This window comes from Pediculus humanus, genomic scaffold (assembly GCF_000006295.1).
Source record: "Pediculus humanus corporis 1103172108315 genomic scaffold, whole genome shotgun sequence".
NCBI lineage: Eukaryota > Metazoa > Arthropoda > Insecta > Psocodea > Pediculidae > Pediculus > Pediculus humanus.
Window position 1 is genome coordinate 413040 of NW_002987884.1, and position 14126 is coordinate 427165.

At 27.5% G+C, this 14126-nt stretch overlaps 1 protein-coding gene across 1 annotated transcript; it reads left to right on the forward strand.

Moving 5' to 3' along the window:
* Positions 1-10364: 10364 nt before the first annotated feature.
* Positions 10365-12840, forward strand: Phum_PHUM596330 (phospholipase B, plb1, putative; the record flags this gene model as incomplete). Its single annotated transcript, XM_002432600.1, has 7 exons — positions 10365-10382; positions 10720-10999; positions 11136-11362; positions 11439-11598; positions 11674-11825; positions 11900-12068; positions 12647-12840. The coding sequence occupies 7 exons, from the start codon at positions 10365-10367 to the stop codon at positions 12838-12840; spliced, it is 1200 nt and encodes a 399-aa protein (XP_002432645.1).
* Positions 12841-14126: the final 1286 nt, after the last annotated feature.

Genomic DNA, 14126 nt, shown 5'->3' on the forward strand with positions numbered 1-14126 from the left:
CGTCGTCGTCGTTGGTGACGCTTACGTAATTCTCTCATATTCATGCCGCGTAATTTTTTACAAAAAAAAAAAGACGAATTCGTATTTGATTTATTACGTATTTTGGATTGTTTGTTTGTTTGTTTGTTTGTTACGTGAAATTAAAATTTTATTTATATGCACATTATAAATTGTTTTTATATTCCAATTATTAATTTTATAACTTTTCGTTACCTAAAATGGTTTCGAGTTAATTATTATTATTATCGGTGCGACAAACGAAACGTTTGTGATCGATATATTTGCATATCGAATTACAATCGATTAATTTCGATATTCGAAAATAAATCATTCCAAATCTTCTCTTTCCTTTTTTACTTTCCCCTTCCCTCCCCCCCCCTCCCGTCACTTTTACAATTTTTTTGTTGTTTTTTTGCGTGACGTAATAATTATTATTATTATTGTCGCGGATTTTAAATGTTTTGTCCCGTTTTTAAAAATTTGTAAACGGTCGCGATCGGAAAATGTTTGCGTGACAAAAAAAAAATTTTTTTTTTTTCTTTTTTTCCTACCGTTTCTCATATAGAAAAATTAAATGAGTTTTATCATCCGCGTGACGGTTTTTAATTCGTGACGGCGTGACGTTTTTATTAATACGTTTATAAGTTTAACTTTTTAAAAATAATTTGATCACGATTTTATTTTCATCTACATTTTGTCGTCAATTCGTATAAACCTGTTTTTTTTTTTTTTTTTTTTTTAATTCGAAATTATTTCTCAAGTTTTTTTTTTTTTTCGGTTATTTCTATCAAAAAAAATTTTATTTTAATTTCGACCCAAATTTTTCTTTTTTTTTTTTTTAAATGACCTTCGCCATTTTGAAAAACGTTAAATTTTGCAAAAAAATTTTCCGTTGTTTTACTCGAAACGAATTTTAATTTTGTTTGTTTGTTTGTTTTTGGTTTCCCTTCTCCCTCCTCCCCGTTTTAAACGGGGAGATCAAACGACGAAATATTTAAAATCTTATTTATTTATTTATTTATTATGACGTCACGTACGAAAAACTACTACAATGATTTTATGACGTCATTTATCATGTGATAAAATAATCGTTTTGGAATTTTCTTCTTATACAACGAAATTATTTTTAACGGTTGAAAAAATTTCGAAAACTTTCGAAAACCTATTCCCCTCCCCCCTTTTCCTCCTCCCCTCCTACTCCACCACCCGATCAGTAAAAAATTTACGAAACGAAATATTTTGTAATTAATAAAAAAATTTTTTTTTCCAAGGTAAACTTTTCCAGTTGTTTTATGTGCCACCATTTTTTTTTTTGTAACTGAAAACGTCATAATCGAATTATAAAAAAAAGAGAAAAGTTTGTAGGGGTGTGTGCGCGTGTGCAAACACAAATAACAACAACAATTAATTCGCGATTGGTGACACTCATATCGAAGTAATTTTTTTTTTTACTCCTCTCCCCACACAAATACGGTTATTAATAATAATAATAATAATATTAAACGGATTTTAATGTTACGTTAATCGTTTAAAACGACATGATAATAATAATAATAATAATGATACGATAAGAAAAAAAATATTTCAAATCGGATTTAGTAACATGGATAACATTTCTTCCGTCGTTAAATCCTCCTCCCAAATATTAAACCTGACACACACACACACACACACAAACAATAATAATGATTTATTTTTATGAAACACACACGCACGCACGCACGCACGCACACACACACACACTCCTTTAATAACAATTCGTGCTTCTTGTACTTTTTCTTTTTTTTGTTTTCTCTTCTTCCTTAATCTTTATAATCTATATTTATCGTTTTTCTACCTCCCCTTTCCCCTTCTCCCTCCTCTCCTACCTCCTCCTTCTACTTCAGGTTCCGATTCTCTATTTTAAAAAAAATTTCTAGTACCGGTAAAGTGCGTCTTATTATCTTATTGACCATGAAAAAAAAAAAAAAAAAAATTTTTTTTCTTTGAATCGCGAGGGTGCTACGTACGCACGCACCAACGCACTCGTTTTGAAAAACCTTTGAGAAAAGCAAACAATAATAATAATGACGATGATGATAAGCGAATAATGGCGTAAAAATCGTGTGAAAGAGAGTTGAGACATTTTAAGTAGGAACGACGACGAGTATTTGATTGAGGTACCTACCCAACTACCTACCCACCTACCTACCTACCAACCTGTTGAGGAGGAGGTAAAGTTAAAGAATAATTCGTTGATGATAATAAAAAAAAAAAAAAAAAAAAACCAGACGCGGTTGTTGTGGTAGTTGCGAGTTTGCGTTTGTTTAGAATGCATCGAAGAAGAGGTAACAACATCAACAACAACAACCGGACAAACGAAAACGATAATATTATTATTTTTATTTAATAATTGATTGTTTGAATTTTAATTTTTTTCAAAAGTAATTCACGAGTTTGCGAGTATTAATAATAATAATAATAATAATCATACCAATACTATTATTATTATTAATTTAATTAAAATCGGTAAGTTTTTTTTTTTTTTTCTTATGTAATTTAAAAATTCTAAATTAATTTTACGAGTTCATGTAAAAAAAAAAAAATAAATACAACGGATGAACAAACAAACAAACAACAAACGGGAATTTTTTTTTTTTTTTAAGCGAAATTAAAACAAATCGCGTTTGTATATCGATATCATCAACCGAATAAAAGAATCGATTTTTTTAAAAAATTATTTATATTAATTAATTCGGAAATGACGATATTTTTATGACGTCATCAAAATTTAAATAATCGGTAACGGGATTAAAACAATCGTACAATGCGTTTGTACTCTCTTTTTTTTTTTTTTTTTTTTTTTTAATAAAAATGTAAAGTGAGTTTTTTTTTTTTTTTTTAAATACGAGTAATAATTTGATGTAGTGCCAATAGAATTTGGCGAATGATAACAATTTCCGTATTTTGCAACAAATTTTTAATGATAAAAAATTACCCCGTCGGTAATAATAAATTAGTTCGTCCTCAGTTTCTGAGTGACAATTTACAAAAAAAATTATTTTTAATTAATAATTTTTTTTAACGATGTGTGTGCTAAAGTGTTGTTGGTGTGCATCGTAACGAAATTCGCGGGGGGGGGGGGATTATTAAATAGTAATAATAATAATAATAATAATAATGTAATTAATAGTAATAATAATAAATAGTTATGGTAAAAGTTTTTTGAAAATTTTTTATAATTTAAATAATGGCATTTGTGTTAACCTTATACAATAAAATCTATTAATTAATTACGGATCCACTTGCGTCGTGATTATTATTATTATTATTAGTATTATTATTATTATTATTATTGTTATTACCACTTTTTTTTTTTTTTTAAATGCGCGCCATAAAAATTTTTACCTTTTTTTTTTTTTTCAAACATAAACTCCTTATCATTGTAATTTCCTTCCCCTTTCTCTCTCTTTCTATTTGTTTTGTGTTATGTCTCTCTCTCTCTCTCTCTCTCTCTCTCACTCTCTATGTCTCTTTCTGTTTGTGTTATGTCTCTCTCGATCTGTCTCTTTTTCTTTCTCTGTTTTTCTCTATTTCTATGATTGTGTGTGTGTGTGTCTCTCTCTCTCTCTCACTCTAAATCTCTTTCTGTTTTTTGTTAAGTCTCTCTCTCTCTCTCTTTTTGTTTCTTTCTGTTTGTCTCTTCGTCTCTCTCTTTCTCTCTTTCTGTTCGTGTCTTTGTCTCTCTATTTCTATGTTTGCGTGTGTGTGTGTGTGTATGTGTTTCTCTCTCTCTCTCTCTCTTTCTTTTCCCCGTAAAAAAAATTTTTAATAATAAAAATTATAGTTTTTGTTTCTATTTTTTTTTCTTTCAATCCAAATCTAAACCAGATTATTATTATTATTATTTTTTTTTTTTTAAGTTTTCGACGCATTCACGTAATAATAATAATAATAATACAAACAAACAAACAATGTGTAAACGCGTATTATTTAAAAGTGAAATATCAATAACCATAAATTAAAAAAACAATACTTTCTTCTTCTTCTTTTTTCGTCTTCATAATACGATACGATGTCGTGTAATTAGAATTTATGTTTGAACGAACTTAATAGATAGTAATAATAATAATAATTTTTTTCGATACCTTCCAGGTACGCGCTTTTATTATCATTATTATTCGCTTTCTCTTATTGCCAAAGGATTTTTTTTTTTTTTTTAGTTCACAATGTAAAGTTGCTAATTTAATATTGATAAAAAAACCGTTTTGTAATTTTTATTACGGTTATTATTATTATTATTATTATTATTATTATTATTATTATTATTATTATTAATAAAAAAAACGTGTTTTTAAAATTTTATGTGTGAACTAATTCTATAATTTTTTTTTTTCGTAAATTAAAATTTTTCGCGGTTTAATAGATTTTTAATAGAAAATTTTTTTTACGGATCGATATAAAATTTTACGCTATTCAACACACAAACTAATCATCACGTTTTGTCTGTTGTTGTTGTTGTTGTTTTGGTATTTTAATAAATAATAATAATAATAATAATAATAATAATAATGATTTTCATGTAAGATGATTAAGATGGGATTTAATGAGGGAGGCAACGAATATTTATCGATAAAAATCGCTAAAGAAAAGCGCATGAAATTCTTTTTTTTTGGGGTTTTTATGAAAGCAACAGCACCGCTGCAGGAATTTTCAAACAAAAACAACCGACAGGAAATCTAAAAATCGTCTTAAACGGAAAAAAAAATTTTTTTGTTTATTAAACTGACATTTTTCACAATTTAAATTCGTTAACGAGATAATTAGAAAAAGAAAAAACCACGTGCGTGAAAATTAATGTTGAACGTAAAAAGACATATTCAATCGTTTGATTTCTTAATAAAACTCACGTCATTTTATAATAATTTTCAAACTTTTTTTGCTTATTTAAATTTAATTCAAGTAAAAGAAAATTTTTAGGTGAGTATCGCAAAATAAGATGATTGACGTGTCGTAACTAGAACAATGCATTATTCATGCCCTTCGTTATTTTTTTACGTTAAAAAAAATTTGCACTATTTTCTTTCAACGCTCGCAAATATTTTTTTTTTTTGCGTTTATTTGACGCCTTTTTGCTACGGTTAAAAAAAATTTTTTTTTTTTTGTTTTTAAAACAACAAAAACAAACGATTAAAAAAAAAAACCGTTACGATGAAATCGACGAATTTTTTAAAAATCAATCGATATAATTTTAATTGAAAAATTTTTTTAAATCGTTGAGTCGTCGTGATGCAACGCGCGTTTTTTTTTTTTTAAATTTCAAAACAACTACTACGAATAAAAGCAAGCAAACAAACAAACAAACAAACAAAAAATTTTTAAATTTGGGTTGTTATTTCGTTCGAAAACCCGCGAGTGTTTTCGAATTCGAATTCGAAAAAAAAAATTTACCGAATAAAATTATCGCATTAAAAACTTTAACGCGGCATTTAAAAGTCGTTTGTTTAATTAACAACAAACAAACAACCGAACAAACATAACCATTTAAAAATTTTTTTCCCGATCGATTTTAAACGTGATTGAATGCGTTTTGTCGTTTTCATTCATTCATTCTCAGCATTTTATGGGAGAAGGGGGGGGGGGAAACCCGAACGAACGAATTACGCGCGCGTATTCTTTGTTTGTTTGTTTGTTTTAAACGCGCGTTCTTCCTACGAATACATAATTCGTTTTATTATCACAAATGTTTCAAAATATTTCTAACGAAATTTTTAAAACAACTTTCTTTTTAATATTTGTCAATTTCAAATCCATTTTTTTTTTCGGTAAGAAACTCGAAAATGGTTTTTACGCCATCGTATAAAATAAATAAAACGCTTGCGTACGTTTGTTTAATGAATACGCGTTATAATGTGATTAAAACGTTTAATAACGGACGCGCGTCTTTCATTTGTTTGTTTGTTTGTTTGTTTGTTGTTTTATCTGCGTTTTATTGCAGTGCGAATAATTTTAATAATAATAATAATTACGCATTCGTATAAAAATCATATTAATATGAGTAACTCAAATTTTTTTCTATTTTAGGTTCATAAATTTATCTTCGGAGAAATTTTCATAAAAATGGTGACGTCATGAAAAAATTAACACAAACATAAAAATTACAATAATGATAATAATGATAATCGTGAAGATTTTTTTACGGATCGAAATCAAATCGAACGTGATATTATTAATTTAATAAGTGAATCGAAACAAAAAACTATTAATAATAATAATAATAATAATAATAGCAACAAAATGAAAACGGAAACGATTTGGTCTTTGATAATTTTCCTATGGATTCGTACTTGGGCTTACGGAGAAACAAAAGTGAAAAATTCAAATTCACCAACCGGAAATTCAATAACGACACAAATGAAAAATTTAATTGCCATGGTAAGCGACTCTTTTTTTTTTTTATCTTTTTCATTTGTTTACATTACCGGATTATTATTATTATTATTATTATTATTATTATTATTATTACGGTAATAAACAAACAAACGAACAAACAAAGTATTTTCTCAATTGTTCGACAAACGACCTCCCTCCCCTCGTTCCCTCCCCCTCCACAAAAAAAAATTAAATTTGGAAAATTTTTTTTTTTGTAAAATTATTACCCGGGTAATAAAACTTTCTATTATCATTATTATTATTACCGTATTAATAAAAAAAAATTACCGGCGTAATAATAATTATAATAATAATAATAATAATTGGGGGGGGGGGTAAACAAAAGAGTGACGCTTAATAATGAGAAAAAAAAATTATTTTATTACTCGGTGGTAAAAAAAAAAAAACCGTAAAAGAATTTCAATGTAAAAAAGCGGTAAAAAAAATTTTTGCTATTTTCTACGGAAGACAACAACAAACGGTTCGAAACGTTACCAAACAAACAAACAGCAAACAAACGAAAAAATAATAAAATATAAAAAAAGAATAATAATCGCAACACATTTTTCCGATTGAAAATTCGACGAAAAAATTTTTTTTTTTTGTAACGTACAATCATCGCGATAAACAACAACAACAACAACAAAAAATGTTTGTTTTGTAATAATTATCGTAATAGGAACAACTTTTGTGATTTTTTTTTTTTTTACAAATAATTACTGACAAACGTCGTTTGTTTTACGAAAAACTAGTTTTTCATATATTTTTTTTGAGATCAGTGTCAAGGTTTTTAAGGACGGCATTCAAAATTTTTATATACATATAAAAATTTTCTCGCTTACGTCATAAAAGTAATTTTTAAGTAATAGATGTACTAATATTTAAATGATTAACCACCTCCCAAAAATTACTCGGCCGAAAAAAAAAAAAAAAAAATTATTAGTCAATAAAAAAAAAAAAAATTTTGACTGCGTTGCAATAATTGTTTTGTAATTTTTATTTTCTGCCGCGTAATAAAAAAAAAAAAAAACAAACAAACGACAAACACTGTGAAAACAAAAAAAAAAATTTTTTTTTAAACAACATCCGGAAGGGATTTAAATGCAACAAACGGGATCTAACAACCTGGTAAAAAGTATAACGAGAAAAATATGAAGCTGGAGTTAAGAAAACTGGAGCTGGAAAAAAAGTAAACGATTCGAGAGACTGATAATAACACGCGCACACGCACACACGCACACGCATTGATTTTATTGTTTACATTTAGGCGTTAAATTTTATTAAACAAACAAACCGAAATGTTAATTTTTAAAAAAACCCGGAAGTGAAAAAAAAGGAGGGGTTTCGATCAATCGATCATTCATTCATTCAATCATTCAATCAATCAATCAATCAATCGTTATTTTCATTTTTCGGTGAAAGCTCTTCGATAAATAAATAAATAAATAAATAAATTTATCAATTAATACCTCGTAAAATTATTTTTTTTCGGTCAAACGATTTTTATTTTCTTATCAAATTATTTTTAAAAAATTTTCACTTTATCATCATCATCATCATCATCATCATCATCTTCATCATCATTATTATTATTATTATTATTATTACAACTACTTGTTTTTTTTTTTAATAAAATTTTACGAAAAAAAAAAAAAAAATTGTTTCGATAAGCCTCAACACAAACAATAAAGTTATTAAATTATTTTGTTTCTTTTGATAAGAGCACGAGAGGGGGAGGGGAGGGGAGGGGTGAAAGGTCACGAAACCTTTTATCTAATTAGAACGAAAATGATGTTAATATAAGATGCCGAAATTTAATTAAATCGTTTACGAAATTAAATCGCGTGCAACCTTATTCAACATCATCATCATCATCATCATCTGTATAGGCACGGGTTTTCGGTGGAAATTTGGAGAAATCACGTGATGGGTACACGATCCGGATAACGCTATGTCGTGCCCACCACGATGATGATGATGATGATTTCACCGATTGAAAAACGTAAACAAATGTTATTTTTTTTCGTCTGGAATAAAAACAGACGATTGGCAAACATGAAAAAATTCAAACGTGATAAATGACTAGAGATTTAATAATTTATCGTGTGAATAAATAAATAAATAAATAAATAATTTGTTTAATTTTCGATTTGAAAGAATGACGAAATGACAAAAAAAAAAAATTTTTTAAGGGGCCTACTTAAAAATCTCGATGCAAATTTTTTTTATTAACCTTTTGTAAATATTTATTTTTATCATACGTAAGGGGAAAAAAAGGCGGGAAAATTTTTTAAATATTAAACACACAAGCGCGAAATCGTTTTGAAATAAATTATTACGTAATAATAATAATAATAATAAGTTTAAATAAAAAATTTTTGGGTTATGCGTATGATAATTCTATCGGTTTTTTTTTTATTTTTTTATTACGTTGGTAATTATTCGTAACTTTCTGAACGTACTTTTAACTTTCGTTAAACCGGATATCATACCTCAAAGAATAATTCCGGAAAATGATAAAAAACAAATTGAAGTATTACCGGCGGTAAAAAGGCTGGAATGTGGAAAAAAAAATTATAAGAAGTAAATAACGGAAATGTGACGAATTAAAACGGAAACGATATCGATGAAGGAAGCACCGGAAACCGTATTACAATTTCTGAAACCGGAAAACTTAAAACCGGATATTCCAGCATCCATACACATCTAAACACTCAAACACAACCCTGAATAAACAATACATATTATATATAAATTCCAAAAAAAAATTAAGTTAGCTGGAGAAAAAAAAAATTTTTTTACAATTATATAAAACTTGCCGTCATTAAAAATAGTAATAATAATAATAATAATAATAATAGTAATAATAATAATAAATTAAAGAAAAAAAAATTCTAGAACTTTATGATTGGATACAATAACAAATAAATTATTATTATCACGTATGGTTATCTATTACGAATGATAACGATTGTTTGTATTATTAGTTAAATTACACCGGAACTCGTCATAAAAAAATATTAATAATAATAATAATAATAAGGATTTCCATAGTAAAAACGGCAACGTTGCATTTCTTTTCTCCAATTCAATGAATAATATTCGATTTTTTTTTATAATTCATAAAATTATTACCGACTCCGACATAATCGTGAACTTTGTTTTTTTTTGAAATGATGATGATGATGATGATGATGATGATGATTAAACACGATCGAACCATATCGAATTTAATTAATAGAACAAATTAACCCAAATTAGTTTTTTTTTATTAAAGCGTAAAAAAAAAAAAAAATTAATTTAAATTATTACGTAAAATTAATTTTATTATTTTTACGTGTGATAATATGTCGGTTAGCGTTTGACAAAATCAACCATTTTGTTTCTTATAAACACGACTCCTCGAATTGTTATTATTATTATTATTAATAGTAATAATAATAATAATAAATCGAACCTTATATGGTTGCTTTGGGGGAAAACAAAATATTTTTTAATTAATGCCTTCCGACTTTTTCTCTCTCTCTCTCTCTCTCTCTCTCATTCTCCGACTCATAAATTTTAATAAAAAGCTAATAATGATGATGATAATAATAAATGTTGAGACGCGTTCACATAAGGGGGAAAAAAAAAAAATTATTATTTATATTTAACCGGAACCGGATGTCCTTCGAAAAAAATAAAAATAAAAAAATTTCCTTTTTAAGAAAAAACTTTCACCGAAATAAATTTTAAAAAAATATTTTTTTTTCTTCACGCCCCCTTCCCCCTTCCCTCCCCTTTTCCTACCCTCTCCAAAATTTTTATTTTTTTAAACTTTTTACTTCCAGCGACAGAAAAATGAAAATTTTTTTTTTCGAAACGGCGACAAAAACCTAAAAATTTCCCACTCGAGAAAGAATTAATGTAAAATTAATAATAATAATTGTAACACTTGAGAAAATTTTGATAAGATGTCGATGATAACTGAGGTGAATGACCTAATAATATTTGAAAATACCGCCAAAATTTTACGGAAACGAACGTTTCGCGTTCGATATTTACACGGCGGAAATGATCGACGACAACGCTTTGAATTATTATTAAAAAGAAAAACATATTCATTTTATTTTTTTTTTTGAAATCGTCTTCTACCACGTTCGTAACCTTTAATTGTTTATTGTTATTATTATTATTATTATTATTTCAAGTTTCTTCCTATTAATTTTTTAATTGTTCAAGGTGAAAATTGAACAAATTTTTTTTTTTTTTTTAAATCGATTGGGATTGATCGTAATTATATATAAAATATTTATTACGTTTTTTCAGTCTGCTTCCACGTTCACAAACGATTCATTTTACTATCCTCAAAGGGGAGAAGAATTTATAAGACGTCAAAAAATAATACCCAACACACATCCGTTTCCGTGTTCGAATTCGACCGTTTTCGGAAGATCGGAAACACGTCCGAAAAGCGTTCACAAACTTAAACCTGGTGACGTTGACGTCATCGGGGCTATGGGTGACAGTCTTATTGCCGGAAATGGAGCTTTGGAAGAATTTGCCATCGGTACTATAATAGAATATCGTGGCGTTTCGTGGTGTGCAGGTTAGATATTATGATAATAAACCATTCGATCGTGGTGTATTGATTTAAATTTTTGCTAGCAGAAATAAAAAAATACGTTTGCTATTACAAATATATATTAAAAACACCTGATCCTGAATACCTCGCATGTTTTCAGGTGGAGAAGGAACGTGGCGGCAATATTTGACGCTTCCGAACATACTAAAAGAATTCAATCCGAAAATAAAAGGTTATTCGAAAGGAAAAGGTGAATTTTTATCGAAAAATTCAGGTATGAACGTAGCATTTCCGGTATCGGCGGATGCCGATGCACTAGCTCAAGCAAAATATTTAGTTAAAAAAATGAAAAGCGATCGAGATATCGATTACGAAAACGACTGGAAGGTAATTATTTAGTGAGATAGTGTATCGTATTATTAAACGATAGCAAATTTAACGAAACGGAAATTGTTTTCCATAGATGATAACAGTTTTTTTCGGAGCAAACGATCTTTGCTCCTCGCAATGTTTTAACAAAGAAGGAACATCGGCTATACAACACAGAAGAAAATTAATGGAAGCTTTGGATTATTTACACGAAAACATGCCAAAAACTTTTGTCAATCTCATACCCGTTTTAGGTAAATAAAAAATTTTAAAATGTCGTCTTCTGCTAGTTTTTTTTGATGAAACATTTGTTTTTTTTTTTTTTCTAGATGTAACAGTTTCCGTTCGACAAAAGCGTTCCGTCATATGTCGTTTCCTTCACAGACTTTTTTGCACTTGTTTTCATACAGGAAGTGACGTCGACGAATACGATGTTATATCCCAGTTAGTGTTAGACTATCAGGAAGCCGAAAAACAACTCGTGAGTGTTTTTTTCCTTCATTTTATCTTTATCAAATCGTTCTTTGATTGTATTTCTTTTTTCTTCGATTAAAGGTACAAAGCGGACGATATGACACCAAAGAGGATTTCACGGTTGTACTACAACCATTTATGACTGCTTTTAACGCTCCTAAGGATAAATCAAAACGATACAAACCGTTTATTGATAAATCCTATATAACGTACGATTGTTTTCATTTTAGTCAAAAAGGTCACGCATTGGGTAAGAGAAACTTTTTTTTTTTTTCCTTTTTAATACATTCTTTGCGCGAGTATGCAAACGTGTGTCAATGGGTTAATGCTTTCGTCATAAAACTGCGCACTTGTCTTCATATACACGCTATTATTATTATTATTTTCATTTTCTAAACACGATCGTGTACTTGTTGGAATTTTTTCAGCATTCGTTCCAAATTTCTATCCGATTCCTAAATTCTTGAATATCGGTGGTGGTGGTGGTGGTAGTGGTATGATTCATTATGTTGCATGGGGGTCACAGTGTGATGACTTCCCACGATTATTAAAATCACTTCCGTTGTCGCTCCCAAAATCCTGGCAATTTTTTTTTTTTTTTCGGCTGCTCGAACATTTCCATTAGTTTACATTATTTGACGTTGTTTGTGCTGTTTGTTGGCTTTCAATCCTTCTTCGTCCATCTCTTCCAATCCAAATCCTCTCCAGTTTTCCAGTAAATTTATTTAAAAATTCTATCGTACCTTTTAAATTGTCTGCCAATTTCAAACACAACACCGGAAATGAAACAATCAATCATATCGTCATTTTTTTATTTTATCGTTACAGGTGCCAATATGTTATGGAACAATTTACTAGAACCCGTGGGTAAAAAATCTAAAAAACAATTAAATCACATAATGGCGGATTTTAAATGTCCGACAAATGATGCGCCATATTTTTTTACAAATTTAAATAGTGAAATTTATTTTAAACACGGAACTCAATTATACGACGACAATAACAAAAACATTTCACATTAATTAAACGCAATTAATTAATCGTTTAAATAATAATAATAATAAAAAGGTATTTAATTAAAAATAATAATAATTATTATTATTATTATTATTTATGAAAGAAAAAATTGTATCGTCGTAGAATGAACGCGTGCGGGAAAAAAAAACAATTTAACCGCATTTTCCACAATCGATTTTTTAATTTATTTACATTTAATCATTCATTCATTCATTCATTCATTCATTCACTTCGATCAAATAAACAAGCGAAATAGTAGTAATAATAATAAGAAAGAAAACAATATAGTATCAACAACAATCGTATTGTTACGTAAGCAAATAATAAGTAATAATAAGGTTCAGGTGGCTTTTGTTACTCTAATCAATTTAAATCGTGAGAAAAATATTATTATTATTATTATTATTATTAAGAGTAATAATCACTTTTCGATACGTCACGTTGGATATGATATTAATAATAATAATAATAAATATAATAATAATCGAACATTGAACGTTTTATAAACTCATTAATTTTTGATTAATTAAACAAATCGTTTATTTCCCTGCTTTAAAATTATTATTGGTATTATTATTATTGTTATTATTATTATTATTATTATTATTATTAAATCAAAGTCAAACGGTTTTTTTTTTTTAATTTTTCCCGGAAAAAACCTTTAAAAAAAAAAAAAAAATGAAATTTATGTTTAAGTTTGATAATAATAATAATAATAATAATAAAAGTTTATAAAACGACCCGAAATTTAACGAGACGTCTTTTTTTTTTTAATAAAAAAAAAAAAAAACATCCTATATAAATTCTTGGAAAAAATTTAAAAAAAAAAAAAACAATAATTAATAAATAATAATAATAATAATAATTTGTTAAAAACAAATTAGCATTGACAAGGATTTCGTATAATAATAAATTTTACGATATATCGATTTTTTATTTAAAAAACAAAAAAAAAATCGATCGATAATTTAAAATAAACGATTTTTTTTTAAAAATTCTCATCCCTTTTGTTATTACCCCCTCCCTTTCTTTCCCCTTTCTCCCCAAAAAAAAATAAAACAAAACCATTTAAAAGAGACGATAATAAAATCTCCTTATAGAAATTTTTAATAATTTTTACATTCATCCCCCTCCCCTGCGGGGGAAAAAAACCCGCGAAAAAAACGAAACGACGTGATAAAAAGTCCATAAGTTAAACATAAAAATTCTCATTAAAAAAAAAAAAACGGATACAATGCAAAAAACCTTGTACGATTATAACGATAAAAATTTTCTCATTTTCCGGAAACAT